At 36.9% G+C, this 26709-nt stretch overlaps 1 protein-coding gene across 3 annotated transcripts; it reads left to right on the top strand.

Annotated features, from left to right (window-relative positions):
- Positions 1-1922: 1922 nt before the first annotated feature.
- Positions 1923-26503, top strand: EFHB (EF-hand domain family member B). 3 transcript variants are annotated; one of them, XM_064704613.1, is made up of 13 exons: positions 1923-2097; positions 2389-2448; positions 3235-3378; positions 4663-4843; positions 5472-5582; positions 6868-6994; positions 7346-7429; positions 9155-9222; positions 10608-10762; positions 11581-11788; positions 12161-12364; positions 13160-13341; positions 25610-26503. In XM_064704613.1, exons 1-13 carry the CDS (start codon positions 2032-2034, stop codon positions 25847-25849), a joined length of 1830 nt encoding a protein of 609 aa, XP_064560683.1. In that variant the 5' UTR covers positions 1923-2031; the 3' UTR covers positions 25850-26503. The 3 variants fall into 3 exon arrangements, with proteins under 3 accessions (XP_064560683.1, XP_064560684.1, XP_064560685.1); XM_064704614.1 differs by lacking the exon at positions 25610-26503 and adding an exon at positions 16195-18682; XM_064704615.1 differs by lacking the exons at positions 1923-2097; positions 2389-2448 and having other exon boundaries at positions 3362-3472.
- Positions 26504-26709: the final 206 nt, after the last annotated feature.

The following is a 26709-nucleotide window of genomic DNA, read 5'->3' as shown; positions in this document are numbered from 1 at the left end:
ATGCCTTTGACACAACCCACTCCATCGGGCTGAGGGGATGGTTTCAATTAGCAAGTGTGGCCACCTACTGGGGAAAAAAACAAGGTAAAAATAAATCAGCAATGCACAGAATGTATAAAAATGATACCACCTTGAGCACAGGTAGAGAGCCATCTAGAAATACAACAAATACTAGGACAAAAATTCCATTTCCTGAATTTTATCCTGGGATAAAAAAAAATTCCCAGTTTCCTGTGCCCCATTACTACCATCTAATTTTTACATTACTGTACTTTGCTCTTTCTCTCTATAAATAGTGCTCCCTTCTGTCAACTTTACTAGATAGAAATTTCACCTTACAGATGAATGGATCACAAGGCAAGATACAACCAATCATTTTATTTATTAAACTACCAAAAATATTGCTTTGTTTTGCAGGAAAACTCTAAACTTCAAGCAACAACAAATATGACTGAAATATGAAAAGAATTGAGCACACTAAGACTTTACAAGAGCTTCTTTAGTTCCCAAGTGGACATGGGGGTTCCATACTAGGGATGTGGTGCAGCCACATCTACAGCAGGAAAACACATAATGGACACCATCATTGCCACAGCTAGATCATAGTTGTTGCTATAGATGATGCTTCTTGCCTGGAGAAGACCAAGATACATTTGTGCTGGAAGTTCATGGATCATGGCACTGACAAGTACTGTTGGTGACTTGGACAGCTGGAGCACATCATTAGACAGCAGGGACTGCCTGAGCCTCTCACCTTCCATTTGTAGAAAAGAAATTTAGTTTTAACTTAGCATCATTCATCTAAAGTCCTTACCAAACCTTACCAAATGTTAGAACAGAGAATAAAATGGTAACACCTGGTAATGTTTGATTAATTACAGTTAAGGTCTGTATATTTATGTAAGATTGGTTTTGCCATCAAAGGACTATGGAGAATGGAAATTAATAAATAATAAATTTAAATTTATTTATTAATTTAATTTAATTAATTAATTAAATAAATTTATCTCAATCTTAATAAATTGAGATATTTTGCTGGGAAGAACAGGATGGTTTGCTACATGTCATCTGAGAATGAGTCTTTGTAAGAACTGAGGGTCTGTTAAACAGCGGTGAAACTTGTTCAGTCTTACCCATGCTGCTTTTCTGAAATAATCCACATCTGTTTCTAAAAGGCAAGTACAGTGGGTTAGATATACGAGGTGTTGACTCATTTAAGACAAACAGTGAGAGCACTCACGTGTCGGATACATGGGGAAGTGCTGACGGGCTTCTCTCACCCACCTCCAAGCTGTGGGTGGGTGAGCTGCAGTTTTCTCTAGAGGAACAGCCCCAATATTTTAATAGCATGTGACAACACTTGTGAAAGGGGCAGTATTTTTTATTACAGTAATAAAGATTGAAAATTTGATCAAACTTTTGACCATGTAAGACCTCATTTCAAACTCAGGAGTCAACCTGCCTGTCTGAAAGCTGGTAGATTTTCAAACAGTCCGTGTAAGGAATGTGCGACCTCTGCGGCCGGGCCTTAGTTATTTTTCTAGATCATGACATTTACAAAACAGCCCAATGTGATTTATTTCCTGACTTTTCGCGAAGGATGCGAGGTGTAAGGGGGGTGGCGGGTGCTGAGGGCGGTAGAGGGAGGGTTGGGAGGGGAGAAGAGGTGGGCGCTGGTGCGAGGGGATGGCGGAGCGCTGTGAGGGGCAGGATGGAGGGCGCTGGGTGCGAGGGGATGGCGGAGCGCTGTGAGGGGCAGGGCGGAGGGCGCTGGGTGCGAGGGGATGGCGGTGCGCTGTGAGGGGCAGGATGGAGGGCGCTGGGTGCGAGGGGATGGCGGAGCGCTGTGAGGGCCAGGACGGGGGATGCTGGGTGCGAGGGGATGGCGGAGCGCTGTGAGGGGCAGGATGGAGGGCGCTGGGTGCGAGGGGATGGCGGAGCGCTGTGAGCGCCGGCCGCACCGCGGATCTCGCACGAGCGCTGCCGGCGCCGCCGCCGTTACCGAGCGAGCAGAGTAAGCGAGCGGTGGCCATGGCGGAGCAGCCACCGCCATGTCCCAAAGAGACTCTCCCCGAGAGGACTCCGGAACTGCCGAACGTGAGTGCCTTCGCCAAAGGGCTGTCACCGATGCCCCGGAGCTGCGCCCCGCTTCTGTGCCTTTCAGGGGCGGAGTCTCGCCGAGGGAAGGGACTGGAGGAGGGCCGCATGTGGGAGGGGATGGCGCATCTCCCTGCGAGCTCCTTCTCTCCCTGTAATGAGGGTGGCTCATTCCCACCCTCATCAGAACAACTGGACAACGTCCCGTGCATAGTGCCAGATCCCAATTTGACTAGTTGTGTATATTATTACGAGTTGCGTTATACGTTATTTTTTGATTGCATTGTTTAGGCTGGAAAGTTGAGTCCAGCGGGCAACACGGTTGCGAGTTGTCTCAAAGAGACACCCAAGGTGAGTTGGTTTTGTAGTCTCCTGTTTTGTTTTTTTTTTTTTTTTTCTACATACCTTCACTTTTGAAACTATAGTTTTTTTCAATGTTGTTTTTTATCACGTGGAATTACAGAGACTAGCTGGCAAGATTGGAAAACACTTCTGGCAGTTCATTTCCATTCCATGTGTTTTACAAAAGTCACCATGCTTGCTTACTTGGGACTAAATATAATTGTTTAGGCGGCTTTTCCCTCTGGTAATGCAATTAAAGTAATTATTGGAAATTATTATTACTTCAGATGGAGGTTCTTTGCAAGGATGCCTGCCACTGACCCTTTCCCATGGCCAGAAGAGTCAGAGGCTACTGAGACACAAATGGATTCTGTAAACAGCAGGTCTCCCTTTAAATGATATTTAAAGATACCCCAACACTCTAGTTTAAACAATTTCCAAATTTGCTTCATTGGTGGTGGAAATTGCAAATTGGGTTAAAGCTTTCTGAAATTTATAATTGTAACATCTAGTTTTCATCAAGAACATGTGAAGTAGCTGTTATTCAAATTTAAAAAAAAATTGAAGCGTTGAAACTTAACAATGCTGATTTGATAAAATTTAGTGTGGGTTATGTTGAGCTTATGCTCACAGTATTAGCATCTGCAGGAGCATGGGCATGTACCGCAGCCCTAAAGCATCCTCATATTTTGTTCTTATATCTGGAACAACATAAATGTCTGCAGTGCATTTTCTTTTCATGAACATTTTGTGAATGTCTAATGTAAACTTGTTTTTGCTTTGCCTTTCATATAGCCTGTTACTCCCACTGCTGTACGAAAGTTTCGAAATACAACAGATCCAGCTCCTGGTGCTAAAATAATATTCTACGGCAGTGCAGATGATCCTGACATTGCAACAGACTTGACTCATGGCATAAAGTCAACCTCCCAATGCAGTGTAAGAATGTGACTCCTTTACTCTTGTTTAAGAATGAACCTCTTAAGAGTGTTCTTAATAAAAGCAACTGATGTCTTCATAGTCAGGGATAAAGGTGAGTGATTTATGCTGCAGCATTTCACAGCTGCTGTGAATGATCTGAGTTCTGACGTCAAATCATAGGACTTACTTAGCATAATTGAACCTGGAAATTATTTGAAGTTCAGTGACTGTTATCAGTGATGTAACTTTTCATAGTGACTACTAAATTAATTTCAATGTTTAAGTTAATGAACAGTCTTCTGCCTTTTTTTTTTTTTTGTGGGTTACAGAGATAAAACCAATTGAGCTCTTAGCAAAAGAGCTGTTATCTGCAAGTGCGTTTACAGTTTGGTGTCGTCATTCTGTATGCTTTCTTACCTTTGGCTAGAAACTGATTTTTTTAGCCAAAAAGTGATGGTTTGGATATGGCAGACTATTTTGTGTGTATTCTTTAGAAATGATTTTGTAATCTGTAATCAAACAACTGATGAGATCATTATTGGTTTTATCACACAGTTAGTGTTTCTGTCTCTAAAAATAGCAGTTTTGTTAGTAAAGTGTATTTTTGGAAGGAAGGAAGTCCTAGTATTCCAGGATGTTGAGTAGGACATTTATTAGGCATATCCAAAATGAAAGACAGCCAGATTTTGGTGTCTTTCCTTAGAAGTTTTTTGTTGAATGGATTGATCTGTACTGGATTAGCCTGTACTGTCTGTTGAAGACTTTGCATAATTAGTTAAATATTATCTCTAGGAAGGGTTGGGGGCCTAGTCTGCTAAGCATGGGTTTGGATCAATTGTATTCGCTACTAATTTTTCAATATTTCTTTATATAATATTGACAGTCTAACAATAAATCTCCTCTAGAATCTCCATTACTTTGATAGCCTGAAAAATCAAATCACTTTAGTTTTGGTCACGTTGTAATTTGACTATAGTTTCTAATATGTGCTAAGAAAAGAAAGACTATGGTCAGAAAATGTATATATTAAAAAGTGGAAAAGCTAGCATAAAAATAAAAATATCTCACGATAAGTATTTTATTTAGCTGGAAATTTAGCATAGCATTGGCTATTAGTGGTCTTCTCTCAAGATGCAGTTTTGGTTTGCAACTCAATGGATAAAATTATGTCAGTGTAACCATGAAAGATCTCATTAGAACCCTTATGAGCAAACTTTTGTTTGTGTGAGTAGTCATAGTGATGCGTGAATGATCAAAGTTTGTTGGTTTTCCTGCCCCTGGTGTTGTTTGTGATGTCTTCAGGTAGCTTCTTTGATAAGTCCAGTTGCTAAAAGTGAATTTCAAGAAAAGATGCAGGACATGAAAGAAGCAATTTACTCCAGTAATCGTGAAACACCTTTGGGTAAATCACATGATCAATCTTTGAAGTTACCTGAGGGCTTGGATATAATTAAAACTACATTTGGAATGAAAGTCTTCAAAGGTAGGAAAATGTGCTATTAAAACATATTTCCTGTAAATACAAGATAATCTGCAATTTAGTATCTATCACATGCTCTATGATTCCAACCACTCCATTTTAAGAGAAGAGTTGTTATATAACAGCTATCAAAAGGCCTAAAAATTTTTCAGTTTTGATGAAGAAACAAGCAACTGAGAACTTATGGTAACTACCAGGACTTTTGGCCCTCTTCCTTTCTGTCTTTATAGATTTCCTGTGAGAACTGTAGGGTAGCTGTCAACTTACCTTCCTTTTTCCGACAACTCTAATAAGTCTCATGGAAGAAATTTCCTTGACATATATAGCTTTCCTCCATAGACTAGAGGAAATCACATCTGTGTTGCCCATGTAGCTTTCTTGCAAAATTCTGTTCATCTGGATTTCTGTGATTTTCTCCCTAGTCCGATGTCATTATGTGAATAATGAATTAGATGTTTATTCATCCATTCATTAGATGAATGTGGATTGACTAGAAATGTGGTAAGAAGTATCATCCTTCCACAGTATTAGCAAATTCTCTAACAAGGTTTTGTTTACTATTAAGAATTAATGAAATAAGATATCCCCCCTCCTTAGCTCCCCCAACCAGACATTCTCTATTTGTTTCCAGATTTAACAGCTGGAGAGCTTGTCAATCCACCAAAAACCTTTGAAGAAGTGGATAAAGAAGCAAGAGAAGGACATGATTTATATGTTCTCTCACATGAGGATTATTATGTGGGTAAGGTAAAAGGCTCATAAGAAACCACATAAAATGTTCCTCTATGTGTGTTCAGTGCCTACTGTATGCTATTTTTTGAGATATAAACTATTAATTTTAATCACTGCATAAATACAATATATATTACTTTAAAAAATTATGTGAAAAAAAAGCAAGTGAGAAAGCATGATCTCAGTTTCTAGAACTGTCAATCACTTCAGGATGGGCATCTAAAACAGTATAAGAACTCCATGAAGGGGTTGGAAGCCAGATTCTTTTGGGTGCTGTTTGAAAAGCAAAATATTTCCAGGATACTAGAAACGCACAGATGCCCTGGTTGCTTACTGAGTTTGGCATTGTCTATGCCACTGAAAGCAATCTCAGATTTTACTTCTTTTTTTTTTTTTTTTTTTGCAGCCACTTCAATTTTTCCCAGTTCCATGACTTTCACTTTGGCTGAAAATGTAAATTTTATGTGAATACTATTACATAGATGTGAAATTATAGTACTTTGTTGTCTCACTGAGAAATTATTCTATAAAGAGTATTGGTGTAAATTGGCCAAACTTGTAACTTCATTTCCTTTCTTCTCTGCTTTTCTTGGGTGTTTCAGTGAAATTATTCATAATCTGTTTCTGTTTCTCTTGTAACATCCATCTACCATGGAGAGGCCAAGTCAGAAGCAGACTGACAGAAAAAAAGTCAACTATGTGCCCCACCAATAGTGTAAAAAATGCCATGCTGCCATACAGCCTTATGGAGCCCTTATTAGAAAACATGCAGTGAATAATATTTTTAAAATTTCTAATTATCATGCTTTTTAAAAGGTGATTGAAAAGACCTTGAAGAAAAAGAATGACTGTTTTTTTCTGTGACAAAAAGACATAGCAAGAGTATATCTGAAAATGCAACACATCAAAAACATTTTTTGCATTTTTTGAAAACAATAAATCAAATGGTGCACACTTCTGCTCAAGTGTAGATATTATAAAGCAATGTTTGCTTGACCCTCACCACTTAGGCTACATGGTTTAATTTATTCTGTTGGGCTTGTCTTTAATCAGACATAAAAGAACATCCAACTGAAGCAGTTTTGCTTTTTATTTTGTGTTTTCACTTTTGACAATGAGATTGTTCCTAACTACTCAATAAACAGGGAAAATGCAAATTATTTATCTTTAATTGAACAGGTTTGTTAGTTATTTGCCTTTGTTTCTTCATTGTTTTTTCTTAAGAATGAAGGTACTGGGTACATTTTTCTTCCTTAGGTGTTTTACACAGGTTGAAATGCCTGCTTTTTCTGCAGGGGAATCAGTCAATAGGAAGTATAACTCACACTTTGACAAGTCTTTTGTTTATGGAATGGAAACCCCTCACTATGAAGATGGGCGAAATACAGCCAAGACCTTCAATTGGGCCTTTGACCTGGATTCGTAAGTTGCAATGAGTTAACTAATTAATTAATTTAAAAATGATCAGGAAGAGTGGGTCTTCATATTTGAAAAAAATTGTATATCTCACAATCCTTAGCTGTATTGAACTGAACAGAAAATGCAAAATGTGATTTTTGGAACAGTTTATCCAAATAACTTTTACCATATAACAACTCTTGGCACATCTTAAGCATTATGTAAAGCCCTTTGATTTTAAGTAGCAAGATAGTTTAATCACTAAGTTGAAAGGAGTTGCTTTTTTTTAAATATATAATAATATTTTTAAATATTATTGAAAAAGTATTGAATATTTAAAAAATTATGTGCAAGAGTTATTTTTGTAATTTGTAGGAAGAGAGGACCAAACCTTGTGTCAAAACGAAGTGATGATTTCAAGGAAAAATACCAGCCTCTGATTGGAAAAGTTTTTGATCCGTAAGTAAGCAAAGATGCCTTCTGTTACAAATAGATCAAGCACAAAATTCACTCACTTTTGCCATTTCTCCAGTATCTTTTTATGTCTTGGATAAAAATTATAACTGTGTGCTTAATGCTTCCAGTGCAGCACTTATTTAACAGAAAAGGACCTTCTACCTGCCCTAATTAGGCTGATAAGTACACAAGTTTCTAGTAAGGGCTGTACTGTGTCCATGTAGTGAAGTTCGAGCTTACTGTTTGAGTGGTCAAGCACTCTTTGAGACATTTTTTCCCCCAGTATTTTGCAATTAGTGAGGTTTGAAAGGACTGACACATAATACCTAATGTTTTGGGATTCAACCATTTTGCTTACTCTCACACAATTTTTGGTCTTCTTTGTTACATCATCTGTAATTTCACTGTATTACCTCCTTGGAAAAGGACATGGAACTAAATTTTGTTACCTAGCAGCATTTACCAATCTCTCTTGAATCATTAGAATGACTGATTATGAAGCAATCTGGAACAGTTTGTAATTTTACAGAACAGCGCTTAAGAAGCACCACAAAGTGATAAGGTACAGTGGGGTTAGGATCCAGGTGTGCTGCAGATCTAGGGCTCCTGAATGTATCCAAAGGTTGTCTTTACAGATACTCTTGATTTCTGCAAAAATATATCTGAAGGCTCACTAACATGGACTTTGGTGGCAAAATATAATTTTAAACTCAAGATCCCAGGCTTAGGTTGATCTGGGGAAGTGTTCTCATAAATGAATGTGAGCAGTGAGCACAAATACAAGTCAGTTTCTTCTCTCCCTGTCACTGTGTCCCAGCTTACTGTGAGACAGACTTGGAGCATGAGCAGCATGAAGCAGTGTGATCAGTCAGGGATGGGTTGCAGTGCAGGCTGAAACCCACCACTAATATTACAAGACAGATACAGGCTAAACTTAATCTTATTTAGTGAATTTTATGCCATCCACGTGCTATGTGTGATGTGAAAATGATAAAAGAAAAATATACATAGTAGTTTTTAGATTGTGGTATTTCCATTTCTATGCGTGGGTTTTTGTTTTGTGCTTTAGAACAAAGCACTGATAATCTTTTAAATTCTGATGGGGATTTTTGATTCAGCTAAGTGTTTTAATTATTTAATTATCAAAAATAAAATGAGCATTATATCTATTTTAAAATTAAAAAACGGAAACAGTTCTTTAATGTCAAAAGGAAATTCTTCAATTTTTGGAAAATAGAACTGAGAAAAGTTTTCCACATGGATATGGACTTGGTTGCTGGTTTTGGTTGACAAAAAATTGCACTTGGAAAAGCAGAGATGTGATTCAATTTTTCCACTTTATACAAAAGTAGTTTATTTCAGATATTTCAGTTGGAGATTTTGTCAAAATATTCCCATTCTTTGACTACAAGGACTTTTCTTGCATGTTTCTATCATTTTCTTTGGAAAAATGGCCTAGGGTGTTTTTCTTTTTAATGGGCATAAGTGCTCAAACTGTTAATGTTTACATTTGGCTGTTTTATGTTACAAACACTGAATGTTCTAATCAGCTTGTAAAGGGTTGCTTTTCTGGAATGGTAATGTTGAAACAAAGTCCTGATAAACAAATGTCAGGTAAACTATGAGTATCATCCCTATTATTAATCACTTTTTTAACAGTAGCTGAGATTTTATTATGGCTATTAATAAACTGTTTGGCAATTAACAAAAAAATGTTCTTTTTGACAGTATAGCAGATACTATGAATGTTCCCCCAGACCATACATTTGGATTGGTGGCCCGTCCAGATGAATATGGTAAGTTCAGGAGCAGAATAAAATCTTACCTTGCTGATGAAACTCTGCTAAAGTAATAACTGTTGGTTGCATATACAATTTTCCCAAAATTTTAAGAGGCAAGGTACAAAAATTTGTTGACAATACATTTTTGAAATGTAAATTTGGGTGGATTTAAAGTTGCTAGAGGGAAAAAAGTAAATGTCAAAAATAAAGAAGCTTTACGTTTAGGATTGTCATGCTGGTTTTTTTTTCTTTTTTAAAGCCTTTGTATCCAAATGTAACAAAATGGGAAATGGCAGAAACCCCTTATTGACATCAAAGTGACAAACAAAAATGGCTATTTAAACCAATCATGCATATTCCCTCTTAATGATTTCTCAAGCACTTCTCTAAAAGGAGTAAAAACTACAAGTAATAAATAAGTTTTGAAGGTTGCAAGGAGATAGAAAGCAGAGTACAAAATAAGTCTTTATTTTCATTATGACAAAATTTTGAAAGCTACTCAACTCAAATAGTCAATGGGATTGATGATGTTTTAGCGTTGTGTTTAATAATTAAAGAATACAGTCAATAATTGGGAAGCAAAAAAATGAAGTGGATCAAAGTCATACAGTTAATCTGGGCCAGAGAAAGTCTGTTCAAACAGTGAATAATCTTTTACATGCTTTACTATGTAGTGTAATAAAGTTTGTGCTATAAGGAAGAGCAGAAGGAACTGAACAAAAGAGTTCATAATTAACAAGTAGGAAATAATGCTTGTACACTGCTGTTAGAGGGGATTAGGTGAGCTGCTCATGTTTGTTACTGTACTGTGAATGAGCTTCTTGCACTCCAGAAAGTGACACTGGCACCTTAGGAATCTGGATGAAGATTGTAGCTCAGTATGCTAAAGTGTTTAAAAATACTGATAAAGTTAGGATACATGAAAAATGGGAACAGTAACATAAAAATATTGCTTTGTCTTTCTAGAAACCTGTGATATATAATTATCCAAAATACTAAATTTTGGATAGTATATAGGTATATACTTATATCTCATAAGTACGTGAAACGTGACAGAAGTGGTAGATCAATAATATATATTCTTTTTTGCTCAATTATCTGGACATTGAGTAAAAAATACTGCTTTTAGAAGCTTTTGAAAGCAGTGGATAGGTTTTTGAATCTACATTATCACGTTCCAAAATTTTTGATATTAACTGTGTGTGAGTGGAGAAATAATGATGTGGACTGTTTGATCTTGCAATGAAATGGCTGTATCACCTGTGCAGCAGTGCTGAAAATTAGCATCTTGAAACTGAAATTCTCCTTTTCCTAATGAATTCAAGCTTTTTTTTTTTTTTTTGGTAAATGTCTGATTACGGTATATGCACAACTAATTGAGGAATTGTTCATTTTTATAGATGTTCATGATCTTCTTCATGTCCGGGTTCCATGTGAGTTCCTCTGTGGGAAGGACAGAGAAAGAGTTATCTTGATGGCAGTTCGAGAAAGTCTGAAGAAAGCTAACTATAGGAATTTTGATGTGTTGCTAGAAGCATTAAGACATTTTGATAAGGTTAGTGCTCTCAAAAGGTATAAATGTAAAGGAATGTGTGACATTAGCTCTCCTGTGCTGTAGAGATACAGACGAGAAGAAACACAAGCATAGCAAGGCAAATATGGATGAAGACTGTAACTGTGAAGATAACTTCATAGTTATTGAATGTCTCATCTATTGTGATATGCTATGGAATTAGACACAATAGTATTTGGAGCTTTTCATAATATTATTTGGAATATCCAGGTTAGAGGGAGCAAGGGACACAAAAGCAGGAGTAATCTTAACAATTTTTGGATTTCAAAGTCTGGCATTCCTTGGTAAAGAGAAAACAGTGGAAGGGGTTATGTTCATATTTTCTTCTGAGCTGTACTTTTTGACTGAGTTGCCAAGCCTCAGAATTTCAGGTATTTTCTTTTTTTTCTCTCTGGAAAAAAAAATTGTAATTGACATTTCATATGTAAGATTAATTGTAATGTATACAGAATGATTGATGTCTTACTTTTAAAGATATCTTTGCTTTTCCTCAACATTTATGATTAGATTGCAGTCTTGTCACAATAGCTTGTTACACTTTTACTCTCAAACCACTGTATTCTTTAAGTTGAAAATTACTTTTTGACATTTTTCAGATTTCTACAATACTTAGGGTTTATTTTCATATTCAGCAATATTATTTGTCTTGAAATAGTGTGTCTGGTGCTATTTATATAAATGTATAAATATGTGTACATAGCTGTATAAACACGTGTATGTGTTTCTTTTGGTGAAGTTACTTTATGATGGCTGTTAGAGAATCATAGAATATAACAACTGTTTTGTTTTCTTTGTAATAGAATGGTGATGGAATGATACACAAGGACAAGCTACGAAAGATCTTTTCTCAGCTGAATGTGAATCTGGATGATGAGCTCCTGGAAATCTTATTTGACTGCTGTGATTTGGATAAGGATGGTCTGATTAATTACCAGGACTTTGCGAACTTTCTGAACTGGAAAGATAAAATGGGTGTTAAAGAGTTTGAAGAAAAAATAATTACAAAAGGTAGGTGCCTTAATACTGGGAAAATATGGGGATGATCTTGTTCTTAGGATAGCTGTTGAAAGGACATTGCTGTTGTAAACTAGGTGCTCCTTTAAAAGGGTAGGATTTAGAGACTGATTTAACTACCAGCATCTCAGGTGCAGTTGTGTTTCAGAATCCTGGAGTTCTGTGTTGCATGCTGAGATTGACACTGGGAAGTTTCCTCAGTAATACAGATCAACAGGAAGTAAAACATCTCCTAGAAGCACAATCAGAAATGTAGATGAGTTATGTCTCCTCTTTTACAGTTATTCAAACAAAGTTTTTTGCCTCTTACTTTATAATATGTTGATAATATATCTTGGCTGTCCCATAACTTTTTCCCTTTTGTAGGGAAAAAATTAGATGCCTATCTTCCCAAAGACACACAGAAAGAGGATAAACCACTGCCAGAACAGAAAGATCTTGAGTTAAAAGAACGAGAAAGCTCAGAAAAGATGCCAAAACCACTTACAAGATCAACAGACCGTGTATATACGAATTATCAAACATCATCTTCTCAGTATAATGCTGTAGTTGGTGGTATCCCAGCATCCTGTAAGTACAGTGGACTGTGCTGCTCACTTGTGAGCATTATTTAAGACAAAATCAGGAGCAAAGTTAAAAAGTATTGCTACAGGTTCTACTAATGTAAAATAGCAAATTAATTTTATATTTAAGTTTTTCAAGATTAAGAGTTGGAAGGGATTGCCTGTTCAACATTGAAATTAATCTAGGTGTCTTTGAGAAATTATGTTAGTAAATTTGGGAGGACCATATCTCCTTACAATCATGTAGGGGGATAGAATATAAGAAAATAAAGGTAGTACAGAAAGTAATCTTACCCCCTAAAGAGTTGCAGCTGGGTTAATTATCAAAGATTAGGAGCAAGCCTGATGTTAACAGGCTGCAGCTGTAGCCAATAACAAGAGTGTTATAAAAGAGTGGATTGGGTGGTCGAGGGGAGCTGGAGTCAGTTGGCCACTGCAAGAAGAAGAAAGAGTCAGTGCTTGGAGGAGATGCCCACAAGAAACATCAAGGAGGTGTGAAACTCTTACGCTAAGGAGACAGCAATATGAAACCTTTGCAATATAATGATAACATAATCACCTAAAATAATTTCAGCTGGAAATATTAAGTAAGTAAGTACTAGTATAGTACTGCAAGAGTCCTTGTTTTCACACTTCATGATGTAGCTGAAGCCAGAATGTCTAAAAATGTGAAAAAAGATATGAGGAAGAAAATTATGTAACTTACTATTGAACAAGCATCACATTTTTTCTTATTTCATACAAAATGTTTTCTCCTCCCTGGGACTATTTATCCATGCTACCTGTTGATTGTTTTTCACAGGTTATCCAATGTGTGGTGTTCCAAGTATTCGTTCAGATATTCCTGCTCCTCAAGTTTGTCGCCTCAGTGACACGACTAATTATGGTGACCAGGGCAGTAGTTTTTCACTTCTGTACCCTTCTGTCTTCAGTCAAAAGGGAGTATATGAAAAACACCTTTTAAAAAAGAGACCAAAGGCAGAGGTATAGTGAATTTCTTCAGAATAGTCTTCCAAGATAATAATTCTGCTAGCCATATGGGAGTGGGAAGTCATTAAGTGAACAGGTTGTAAAATTCATAGTGCAACGTTACCATCTTGTGTTACATCCATTCAGCTATCTGAAAAATATGTACTCTTCACGTTCTAAATTATTCCTAAAGATGGTAGATATTAATTTTATTGTGATCCAAGCTATTGAAATTTCTGAGCAAGGTCTCAAGCAATATGGTTTAATAGTAAAGTTAGCCCCGCTTTGATTATGTGATTGGATGAATGATCTCCAGAGATCTCTTCCAATCTAAGGTATTCCATGAAATGTCTTAAAAAGCCCCACAAGGAGATTTTTAAAGGTGTATACAAATAATTTCTGTCACATAGGGGTGTTTAATGGAAGATTTTACCAAAAGTGTCTCTCCTCAGACAAACTTGGCAGCTTTTTGCTAATGACAAATTCACCAAACCACTTGAAAGTACCTTTTAAGTGCTCTGCTGAGTCACAGTTGTAGGCTCAGGTGTACAAAGGATCTGTATATGATGGAGGACATTGGGACTCACACAGCAATGCTGTGCTGTCTCATAATTCTGAAGGCAAAGATGGGACATGAGACTCTACTTGGGACTCCAGAGGGACTTACTTGGGGACTCCATGATTTCTCTGATACATCTGCAGCCTCCTACCACTCTGTTTTCTCACAGACCAGAATTTCTCTCACATAAGTACTAAAATAACTTTGCTCTTTCTTCTTCAGTATTGTTTACCACTTTGTTTTTACATTTGTATACAATTCATCGGGAAAGAATTTTAAGAGAACTTCATTACATTAAATACAGTTTACTGGACAATTGTGATGAAATGTGAAATTCTAATCTAAAATGAGAAAAGAAGCTGTGGCAACCTCTTCATTACATTAATGACCTCTACTCATTATATTAAATGTTCAGCAGTCATGTTTGAAAGTGGATCTAGAGATTGAATATATATTTTACAAAAAATAGTGTTGCTGGTTAGTGATTGGGGGTAGAAGGTGTGGTGTCATGCTCATCAAACGCCTTGTTAGAATGTTGTGTACATGAGCTTTTACCACTTTATAATCTAGCTCTGAAAGCAGGAAATGAGTGCATGCAGCAAATAGCTAACAGTAAATGCAATTCATGCTTCATTGAGAAGCCAATTACATCTGTCAGGCACTAGATAGAGCTGTTCTTTGAAGTTATAACATGTCCTGAGATGTCATACTCTATTGTAGACTATACCAGCTATATAGAATTCAGTGCAGAACCACCTTTGAGTCTGTTGAAACACCCTATGTTCATGAAATGGGATATTTAGCAATTTTATGATTATTGTTTTGATATGTATAATTACTGTTTCCAAAAATTTCATGGTTAATGAAATTATTCTATGATTATATGATATTATTAGATGAAAGCTCAGAGTAATTTAATAGTGTTTTTGTATAGTGTGGTAGAAATGAATGCAAATTCTGACTATGAAGTAGTATTATGAGGTGACTCATCTTGTTACAAAAGAACAAAATAGTTCTTGGGCTTGCTGTTTTCTTCACTGAAATTCCCTCCAGTCTGTTGAAGAGGATACAAGTTCTGTAGTTGAGGAATAGTGTGTAATTTGTATGCAGCATGTTGATCATGGGTGAGAGTGAGTTTTATCCTGTCTGCAGACAGTCTGTGGTTTGGTCAGTGATGATTTTACAGCAGTTGAGTCAGGACAGAGCTCTCTCAATATGGTGAAGCCAAATTATGAGAACATGTAGTCCTTTATTCTCCCTGCAGTGGTGTCCTGGGAAGGAATATTGCTTTTAGTTTCATGCCTATATTTCACTAGCTTGTTGAAGACAATGGATCAGATCTGGTTTGTTTTACTTGTGGGTAGTATGATTGATGCAACTGATACAACACTTATGCTTAAAGAAACAAAATTCAGTCCCTTCTTTGCTCGTGCAATTTCACCTTGCAGAAACACTCATAGATTTATTGGCTAAGATGAAGCTGAAGATTTGTTGTACTGGGGATCTGGCCTATATTTATACAAAAATATAAAAGACAGTAAGGCTGATTTGACTGCGTTAAAGCTCTTTATCAAAGCATGCATCAAGTCTCCATAGCAAAAATATAACACCTGAACACAGACATATATGATACAATTGCAGAAGCCAAATGTTTGCTGATACTAACAGAAGCACAGAGTGCATCAATGTTCTTCTAAAGTTACCTTCCTCTAATGAGTCAACAGGTCAGTGTAATGAGGCATGCAACAGGAAGCATCCAAGTGAGAAAACAGGGGAATAATCCCTTCTGCTGAATTATTTCGGTGTAAAATTATAGCAAAACTCAAAGTTGATGTGAACCATTTCGTTTTAGTCACTTCATCCACTTATCTATACCAGCTGATGACCTTGTGTGTAGTACTGTTGCTGTGAAATGCAGATAATAATTGAATGTGATTTGTGTTGGTAACTGTAGACAGCAAAAATAGAGTGGATAAACAGAATTTTACTTAGGGCTTTTGAAAAACATTTACTTTTCCCTTAGTCTTCTGCATTTGATTTTTGTCCCAGCATTGAAGTAGTGCATTCACATTACTGCATTAATTACAGACAATTTTGTACACCTTTCATTGCAATAAGATTCAGATTTACTTAAATAGAAACTTCTTTTGTTTAGGATACAGGATGTGGTCTGTAGTTTTAACTTAAGAGTGGGAAAATATTCTTTGGCAAATAGAGATTGCTAAATATGTCAAAGCCAGACACTGTAGAGTTTAACAAAATGCTGACTCGAATTACATTGATTGCATTATTTTATATTATTTTTGTAGATTAAACAAATTCTCCACAATATGGGCATGAATACTTCAGATGAAAGGTTTGAAGAAATATGGAAGCAAGTGTGTACAAAACATGAGATACAAGAGCTTTGTGATTGTGAAGAAAGTATGTGGAATATACTGAATAAGATACATGAATCAGGCATAGAATTCTAGTCTCCGGACACTCCTTTTATTTAACATTAGTCATAATTCTGGTGCTGAATAAAAAAACCCCAAATATTTATATGTGTATTGTCTTTCTGAGTAGTGGGTTCACCACATATATGGATCATTGCGTTTGGTAGGAACTGGTATCCATGCTTGTAAATGTAGTACCAATATTTACAAATATATCCCATTTTTCATGGATTTAAATTTATTTTTTTCTCTTATAAGTGGAAAAACCCGTTAAAAAGTGCTAAAAATAAATGTTTCAGATATTCAAGGCCTGTCAAAGATTATTATCATATCATGGCATTTTCCCTTTCTTCTCATGTTCCATAATTCTTGTCAACAGAGATCTGGTTGTGGCAAAGTATTTGAGGTGTTTGACCATTCATGTGTGAAAGTGCTTTACAGTCCAATAGTAAGAAAGGTAAATAGCAGGAGGTGTGGGATCTGAAGTGTTGTCATGAAATAGACCCCATAAAAACCTATAGGGGAAGAAGTGCCAGGAATGAGTGTCCAGTTTGTGGTAGAGGGCTCCCATTCCTTATGCAACCTTATGACTCTTACTTAATAGTATTCAGCTTTCATAATGAGGGAAAAAGTATGGATATTGAGAGGTGTTTATGTAATAAACCTTACATTGCTGAGTAGTCAGAAAAGTTTGTGAGGGCTTTCAGAGAGCCCTCATTTCATTTTTGACCAGTGTGGTTTCTTGGAAAGAGGGAGAGTCATTAATAGAAAACCCTTAACGATTATTATGCAAATACCAATGAATAGATGTAAAGTCCAATAAGAATAAATAATGGAAAGAAAATAATATGAAAACATGCAACTGTGAGTGGGAATGTTCACTCTTACTACAGTACTGAACTTTGATGTAAAACAGATGGAAATTGTTCACTATTAACAGTGAGAAATATTACTTCTAGGCTCTCAAATGCAAATGAAAGATCCTTGTCCAATGTAATCTTAATATACAGGATTTAAAGAAGGATGCTATTTTGTCACCTATTAGTGTTTTAAATACCTTAGTAAGATTCGGAGAACGTTGCCAGCCAAAATTTTACAACACAAGTAAAGGTTTCTTTTGTTAAATACTAGAAATGCGCATGTAATACCAGCTTAATGTTTTAGTTCCTTCTTCTGTCGTGTTTAAGATTCCTCTTTTGCCTATGTTCTAGGAGCTGGTCATTTACATGTAACTTGCTTGTTACATGAGATCTGCAAGCCAGACCCTTTTGTGCATTATTTTTGTAGCATTAACAGCAACTGTCTTACATCAAGTAGAAACAATTTGCTGGTATCTCCAAGGAGCAGGTGGTGGAAATGCTGCTGGATGAAGGCAACTTCTTTCCTGCTGGAGAGAATTACTTCAGAAAAAACGAAATATTTTTCCTCTTCAATAGAAGATTTTAGATGAAATACTCAAGCTCATGTCAGGGGAAAATGAAAAAAACTTACTGGATCTGTGTGTATGTATTTATGTATGTGTATACATGAGATCTGTTCTGTTTGTTGAGCAGCTTGAAATTCTGTGAACTTTTTTTTTATTCTACCATAAAGTACTTGCACTCCTCTTTCAGTAGAATCCTTTCCTCTGTCAGTGAAATTGAATTAATGTTGTTCTTGGTCAGTCTGCTAAATACGTTCTGAGTAAAGAAGACTGCTAAATCATGGTTTCATTTTTTGTGAGTATATTTGTAACCACAGACTAAATATTTTCTTTCAGGTTTGGGTTTGAAATTACCCCTCTGAAGCTTGAAAAGATAAATTACTGAAAAGATCTGTAAATTCTGCTCATAGGTGCTTGTTTTTCATCACCATACTGATTAGGAAGCCCCTGAAAGATTTAATAACTATGACACAGTGACTTCTCAGGGGTTCCCCAAATCCTTTGCTTCCTTTTGTGAAACAGTTTGTGTACACAGAGCTTTGGTGCGGGTTTTTCTGTTTCATGTCTAACTTCCCAATATGTGAATTCAATGACATGTTTTTAGACTTTAAAGCTGCAAGTTGTGTTCTGTAATTTTTGTGGGTCCCTCAATATATTCCAAAAGACAGAAAAAAAAGATTTGCTTTTGTCCGTATTTCAGTGTGATTCTAGGTACGGAGCTGGTGTAACTAGGACAGCACACTACCTTGCACTAACCCAGGGGCTGTATCCAAGGTAAAGTTTTTGGAAAGAGATGTGAAAACAACTCAAAAGCCATGTGTTCTAAGAGTAAATGTGTAAATTTAGCGGTTGAGGCAATTTATTCTGTTGACAGTTATATTAAAATATCACATGTTGACTGAGATGGTGGACAAAGCTAATAAACAACAAATTGTAGCAAAGGTAAATATTTTGTCAAAAATCTGTGAATTCTAGACATTTTGTGTCAAATTTTCTTAATAGAATTTTCATAAAAATAGACACTGGATAAAAGACACAGCACATTCAGATACTCGTGCATTATTTCTCTATTAATCTGTTTCACTGTAATGAGTATTCCAAAGAATAATGTACTTAATAATGATGCATTTTTAATTGGTTCTGTCAAATGAACAAAGTTCATTTTAGGGCAGATGTATTGGTTTTCCGGAGCTGAGCAGGGAGCTCTTCCTATATACAGAGATAGAGACTAGTGTTTGCTAGTCCTCAAAAAACCATGACAAGGAAAGTGACTTTCAGTACCTAAAGACACCTGTAAAAGATAATGTTGAAGATTTCAATGTGCAAAATTGCTTTTCATTCATTCTGTATTTCTGGCACTTTGGAATGTGAATGTACACAACTAGTATGCCTTACTTGGCAGTGACTTGTGCTAAGTAAAGCAGATGTTGGACTAGATCATTCGGTTATTATTACTGTTATTATTTCAGTTCTCTAATGAAAAAAATAATAATCTGTGCAATGACTTTTGTTTGACATGCTGGATGATCCAGCCCCCTGTCTTCCACAGAAATGTATGTACATATAAATGTAGGCCTTTTCCTAGATATTAATAGCTAACATTATTGTATCTGTCGTAAAAAGATTTAGTGTTTTTGCTCTGTACATCAAGAGCTATTGTTTTTCAGTGATTTATCTGATCAAGTAAATTTCCTGGTCCTTGAACTCATTCCTTGAAGTGAATGGCCAGTTTTGCCTGTTTACTTGATTTGGTTTCTAAACAGCTGTATATAATTATTTGTGTGCTAAATAGAACGCTAATAATCTTTTATACTAAGAAGAGTACTTCAAATGGATGCCTAAGCAGAAAAGGTACTGGGGGAAAGTGCCTAGAAAGATGGCGAAAGTCTTTGTGTTGCCAACAGATGGGAGCAGATATGATATTTTTGGAATGACTTACACAGCCTAATTAGTTGATGTTTGCCATTAGGATGTGTTTCTTTGGACAGTAGTTATTTGCATTTGACAGTCTGTCACAGTGCACCATCTGCCTGAGTGGCTTCTCCTTGCTGGATGGCCAGAGTGCTTTTCTGGCAGCTAGGTACGGGTTTAGGCGTGCTAGAGAAACACTAAATGCTACCATTGTTAAATAGTTCCAATAGGATATTTATTTCTTTACTACTCTTTAATAACCTACTAATTTTGGAGATGTCATCATAGATTATTCAAAGCCATAGGAAAGATTTTGAAGTCTTTGATCAGGACTAATCTGCAAGGAGAAAGGTAGTTAAAACAGTTGCCAGTAGGTTCTGATTTCCTACGACAGGTGCTTGCTGATTTCTGCCAGATGTGTGGGTGTCGGATCTCAAAATCTCAGCCCTGAGATTCTGAGCCTCCGAGACCACTTTGGGGGTCTCGGGACTCCTGGAATGTTGCCAGAAGTGTCTGGTAGCTGGACTTTAACCCTGCACAGGAGACGACAGGGATGAGGGCTTCACTGGGTGAATGGTGAAGGGATTAGTTAATTAGAGGGTGAGACACAAGGTTTAAGATTTATGTACAGGGGGGTTTAGAGGAGTAAGATGGAGGAATTGGGGTGTGTCCTGTCCTCCTCCTTCTTCCTCCTCTCCTCCATCTTCTTTGGCCACGGTGGCACCTTTCTATTGGTTATTACTAAGAGTACACCGAGTTATAAGAATAGATGGTATTGGGGAAAAATGATAAATATTGTACACGTAGCAAAGGGTATAAAGATAGGTGCCTGCCCGGAGGGAGACACAGTGTGCCCATGGCTGACTGCTGTGCGGATCTCTGTTGAGCTGAAAGAACATCTTTTAGATAAACAATTAATAAACATAAAACCAGAAAGAAGAACTGAAGCCTCTTCTCGTCCTTTGGATACCCGGGCTGTCCCAAGGCCACCCAGAGCCTCTCCAGGCCCCTCAAACAGCCGAGATAAACCGGAGATGTGGGTTCTCTGAGGCCTGGAGGATGTAGAGAACTTGTGCTTCCTGGGTCCGCATTCTTAGTTCCAAATGTGGAAACTTATATTTCTGGGGACACAGGTATGCGCAACTGTGTTCTGAGATTATACCCTAAGAGATGAAGTGTTAAACTCTGTAATAAAAGTAAAGAGTAAATCTGCTGTGTTCTGTGTGCTTTCGAAGGTGACTTTTTATTCCAGGGCCTAGGTGTAGATGAAAATGGCAAAACTAAGACTAAATCTGAAAGAAAAGAGGACCTGAGTACCACTGACAGGTTTTAGTCATGGTGTTTGTAAAGGTTCTCTTCCTCTAGTAATAAGGATCATATATTCTGTATCCTAAAAAAAATAATCCTGTGTGTGGTGTATATTCACTAGATAAGATTCTACCACACAATCAAATCAGGAGTAGACAGAGGAGTTTAAGAACATGTCCTTCTAGAAATAGCTTTCCTATAAGCCTTGATGTTTTCTGCAGATTCTAGAAATTGTCAAGTGTTTCTTTGAATCTGGAGTGGTACAAAGGACTGAAATGAGAGTGAAGAGTTTTCAAATGGTACCAGTTAATCACAGGGTTATGATTTCTTTTTTTTTTCAGTAGTTTTCAACAGATTTCAAAGACAGACATACAGAATCCCAAAGGACTGCTTTAGTAAAAGTGTGTTCCTCAGTGCATGACAAAGTGTAGAGTTTTCTGCTTGTGAGCAATGAATATAACATGAGAATGTAATGCGTGTCTTCACAGGGCAGCTCAGGGGTTCTATCTAGCCCAGCACACCAACTGACAATGGTCAAAAACATGTTTATGGAAAAGTAGCCCACCAGGGCAAATGCTTCAATATTTGTTCCAAGCAGTTCTCAGTGCTCCAACTACTTGAGCCTCAAGTGGTTGAAAGGAAGGAAGAACTTTTCTGAGAAGCATTCTTAACATTCAATGATCTTAAGCATGTTTCTCTTCATGAGCTTCTCCAGTGCAACCTTGAAACTTTGGCATGCTCTACCTTCTGCAACATCTTTTGTCATGGATTTCCATAGTTTTAGCAATACATTGAACAGAAAACCTAGCTCCTTTGCTTATTTTAAACCTCCTTTCTAAAGTCTTAGTATGATGTAAGATGAGCAGAAACAACAAACAAATCAATTTCCAAATGCTGTCTGTGATACCGATGCTTATAAACCTTTGTCACATCCTTCCTAAGTCTGGTCTGGGGACTGCTTGCTTACCTGTTGCCTGCATAGAAATGATTTTTAAGTCTTCTTTTGACAGGTTATCTTTTTCTGAGATGTTTCTGGCTCTGCAGCACATTTTCTGAGGTACCATGAGCATGGATTTAAAAGTGGCAGACAAGAGCTTTCTCTGTGCTGTCAGTTGATTTCCCCCAGTAACGATATTGGGAATAACTACTGTATTTCAAACATGGAAGCAGGGGCAGTTTCAAAGGAGTGCAGTGATTTTGTACTGAGTCAGAGGTCATTGCTGAGGGCAACAACCATGTAATACGCTGGTGTATGCTTACTGCAAACATAGTTCCCCATGACCTGCTTTGCTCTTATGTACTGAGTCAAGTAGGTTTGCTTCCAGATTGCATGTTGCTTGGAGAACAGAATTTGGTTCCCTTTATACACCTGGAGAGTCTACATAATTTCTTTAATAAATAAAATACTTTGGAGGTGTAGGATGGAAGATGAAACCTGAAATTAAATGGCTTTGCTTTAATAAATACTCTGTTGTCCAGTTGCAGTGGGAATATATACTAGTGCTATACCAATAACAAAAGGTCACTCATACAGTGTTTTATTCAAAGGACAGTCCAGCTGAAAGCCAAATGTAAATGGATTCCAGACTTCTGATGTTTCAATAAGAATGCCTTTTGAAGTCCTTATTTGCACCAACTTTAGAATGGAAAGCATTACAAAGAATTTCTGAGAGAAAAAACAAGCTGGTGATTAATTACTTCATTTGAGCTGGACTTAAATTGCATTTAAAATAGTAACATGATGAATAGGAATGTAGGATTGGAGGGGTTTTTGTTGGTTTGTTTTGGTTTTGTTTTTCTTTTTTTTTCAAGTCTTCTCTTGTCCTTATTCTACAGGTGGGGAAACAAAGACTCATATAACCATTTTTTTGAGAAGTGCTAAAAGCATTTGTAGCTGTGCAGCCATCTACTGAAGACAGTAGGCAATTGTCTCTGTGTACATGCAGGCATGTAATTGTCTGTCACAGACCTGGTTTTCTTTTCTAATTCAATCACACAGGCGGCTAAGTCAGGCCTTGTTAAAACACTGTAAACCCTTATTAAACCACCATCATCAATGATTAATACATCCTTGCTTGAGAGAGCCCACAGTTCACCTCTCAAGTTGCTTTGATGTGAAACCTACTGCCAGTAGCAGGGATAAGATTGAGACCAAAAGCTTAGATATCATGCCAAGTATTTCTTTTCTGAATAATAGCTGTTGTTCTTAAAATTCTGTTTGTTTGGGTTGGGTTTGTTGTTGTTTTGTTATTTTGTATTGCTGGAAACAATATCAGTAGCCTGAGTATGTTGTCACAGAAAGTGCTGGTACTTTGTTACTGACTCATTTTTTGCTTCATTTCCCACCATTTATTGTGTTTGTCAGCTTTTCTGTTCAGACAATTTACTTCGGGCTTGTGAGATTGACATCGCTGGAGCACACAGCCTAATAGTGTTTGCAGGTGGTCAGAGATGTGCTAACAATGTTCCAGTGTCATGATTACTGGTCTTATTATCTGAGAACAAAAAGAACTGAGAGATTACTCAGTAAAATTCTGCATAACAAACATTTGTTTGTAAAACGAGGCGTGGTTCAGATGAGTGATGAGTGCTTCCCTTTCCACTGCTGCTTCACCAGAAAATTAGGGAAGCAGATTGCTATCCTGGAAAGAGCTTTACATGAATTGAAGATTTTCTGGCCCTGGGGCTTGAAAGATGTCAAGTGTCATGTCCAATTCTCCCTCCAGTTAACAGAATTGGTAGGGAAAACTGACTCTGTTTGGAATGAAAGGAAAAGAAATTAATGTATGCTGTTACACAGTTTTTGTGGGTTATTTCCTTCTTAAATGCAAAACCAAACCAACCAATCAAAAACAGAATGTAGGGGAAAAGAGTGTCTCCTTTTTCATTTTGTTCCACTGAACAAGTAGAAAAAAACACAATAAGAAAAAAACAATAGGAGAATATTGGGAAATTGGAAATGAGTAACGTATAAAAAGGCCCATTTTTCTTTTCAAGAGAGATGTGCATCAAAAGGAGTGTGCTTGGTGGCTTTTTTTGTGGTTTTTTTTTCTTTTTTTTTTTGGATAAGAAGAACAAAAGTATGAAAATACTTTTTGGTCAACTCCATCCATTTCTGCCAAAGAGCCTACATGGAAGAAAGCTGTAATTCCCTAAAGGGAATTTCCTGAAAGGACATTGAACCTTTCTTGAAATATAGCAAGGTGTTTGAGAGAAAAACACACTGTAGCTGTCTGTAGAGTGGCAGTTGTTTTGCAGTATTAAAAGATGTTTTGAAACATTGAGAGGAATATCGTGTATTGCATTGTATGACAGCAGTGTGCCAGTACAGTGTGTTCCTGATTCTTTGTTTTGAGTGACTCTATAAATATAATAATAAATCACCATTCTTCCCTAAGTTGTTAGTCATGCAATAGAAGTACAGTACTTTCTTATTATCTTTAATTTCCTTGGAAACTGTAGGAATATTGATAATTATCACTTTATTGAGTGACTACTGTTAGGATGATGTAGAAAATATAGTTGCCTAAATATTTTGTAGTGTTTCATGCAAGTGGGAGGATATGTTGTATTACTTCAAATCCATTTTCCTGTCAGAACTGAGAGCTGCAACCACTGCATTTCTGACAAGCAAGCCGTTTGTTTGAATTTCTAGATGTCATTCACATCTTTAATTCCAGGATTCCTGGCTAGTAATGATATTCTGGAGTGGTGAATCATACAAAATGGTTTTACCCAGCATTTAATAATATATTTAATTTTAAACATAAATATTATGGTAATTGAGATATGTATTTGTGAGATAGAGGGATCTTGTGCTTAATATCACCAATGACCCTTTCTCCTTAACTGTAGGCAATCTATTGAAGCATCAACTTTCCTAAAGCCTCCTTCACATTAAACAGAAGGAAAGATGTGAGTTTTGTGGCAGCTGAGTTTCTCAAATATTTTTCTTACTATTCAAAGACTAAGAGGAGATTTAGAATCTCTTTAAATTAAGCAAATGAGCTTGGTGAATGTTTGGTGTGAGGAAGAAAAGGCTCCAGGGATACCCTAAAGTGTCCTCCCACTACTTAATGGGGGCCTACAAGAGCTGGAGAGGGACTTTTTACAAGGGCATAAAATAAAAGGACAAGGGGTGCTGGCTTTAAACTGAAAGAAGGTAGCTTTGGATCAGCTGTTGGGAGGAAATTCTTTACTGTGAGGGTGTTGAGGCACTGGAACAGATTGCCTAGCAAAGCTGTGGATTCCCCATCACGGGGAGTGTTTGAGACCAGGCTGGATGAGATTTTGAACAACCTGGTATAATGGATGATGTCCCTGCCCATGGCGGAGGGGTTGGGACTGGATGTTCTTTAGGGTCTCTTCCAAGCCAAACCGTGTTTCTATGATGTTTCTGGGCTCAGCACTTGATTTACCTTCCTCAGTCCATGGGCTGCATTTGTGCCTTCTGTTTCCATGTCCATTATATTATCATGTGGAAGAGAGTATTTTTCCTTAAAATTTTTTGTGAGTTTGGCCTAGGACATTATTAAAAAAAAACCCAAAAAACCAAAATCTTCTCTTGTAGCACGATGCTGCCTCAGCATGTGCTTTTTAGTGGCTGGTGCGATTTAAATCTATTGACTTATTTCTCGATGGCAGCGCAAGGAGCGGGGGATAAACGCTTGTCCTTGGTTGATGCTGTTCAGCAGTTCCAGCTCGGCCGTGCCAGCGGCAGGCGGCGCTCCAGGATTTCCAGAGGATCCGCGGGGATGTGGGATGCTGCCCGGCGGCAGGAATCGCCTGACGCCGTGTTCTCCAAAGCCAACACCGTCACACTGGGATTCCCTCTCTGTCGAAGCCCGCAGTAAATGTCATCCCTTCCTCAGCATTGAATTCTGAGGGGATATTTATTGTAATTTGGGGATATTTAATGTTGCATGTTCGCTTTGGTCTGTGTAACCTTCCCCGGGAGAAATGTGATTCAATAATACTGAAGAATTGTGATGTGTAAATAAATACCTTATCTTGCTTCCTCCCCTGATATACATCTGTGTAAGTAATCACGGTGGTTTTTGTAGTATATATATATTATAGGATTTCAACATAACAGGTTTATACAGGTAGAAGATTTTCAGTCAAGTTCAATAAGTATTTTACCAACACACAGATGTCCAGAATGTTTTTGTCTGTTAGGGTTAGCACAGCTACTCTCTGCAGCAGACTTTGTTCATAGCTCAGAGATCCTCCAGAAACATCACATTTTGTCATTGATGCAAGCAACAATGCAAATTATATAAAAATCTATAAATATATACTTTAATATCTATGAAATATAAGTTATGTGAAAGGTTATTTTTCCTTTAATGGTAAGTTTTTATTTGATATATATAGCAGCCACAGTGAGTGACAATTAGAATGGGAAAAAGGAAAACTCCAGAAAAGATTCTTCAAAAGCAACTGCAGGTTTTTGGGTAGTATTGCAATAAAAATTTACAATAACCTAATAAACATGGAAAAAGATTCATTAGTAAGTGCATGTATTAGGGAAAAACTTTTGTCTTCAGTGTTAATATACAGGGTTTGATTAATCAAAAGACAAAAAATGTGGGGTTTTTTTTGGTTTTGTTGTTATTATTTTGTTAAGCAGTGATAATTTAAAATACTCTTGGAGTAAAATAATGGAAAAAGTACTTTAAAATTACTATTTCTTTTTTATTAGTGATATGACTGGTAACAAACATATTTTGAACTATTTGGCT

The sequence above is a fragment of the Zonotrichia leucophrys genome, chromosome 2, assembly GCF_028769735.1.
Source record: "Zonotrichia leucophrys gambelii isolate GWCS_2022_RI chromosome 2, RI_Zleu_2.0, whole genome shotgun sequence".
NCBI lineage: Eukaryota > Metazoa > Chordata > Aves > Passeriformes > Passerellidae > Zonotrichia > Zonotrichia leucophrys.
This window is presented reverse-complemented; position numbering and strand designations above follow the sequence as displayed.

What these genes read in the sequence shown, in the direction of transcription:
- EFHB (XM_064704613.1), top strand. Translation starts at nt 2,032, where the DNA reads ATGGCGGAGCAGCCACCGCCATGTCCCAAAGAGACTCTCCCCGAGAGG. An exon ending in GTCTCAAAGAGACACCCAAG is followed by an intron (nt 2,449 to 3,234) that starts GTGAGTTGGTTT and finishes CCTTTCATATAG; the next exon opens with CCTGTTACTCCCACTGCTGT. An exon ending in TGGTGGTATCCCAGCATCCT is followed by an intron (nt 12,365 to 13,159) that starts GTAAGTACAGTG and finishes TGTTTTTCACAG; the next exon opens with GTTATCCAATGTGTGGTGTT.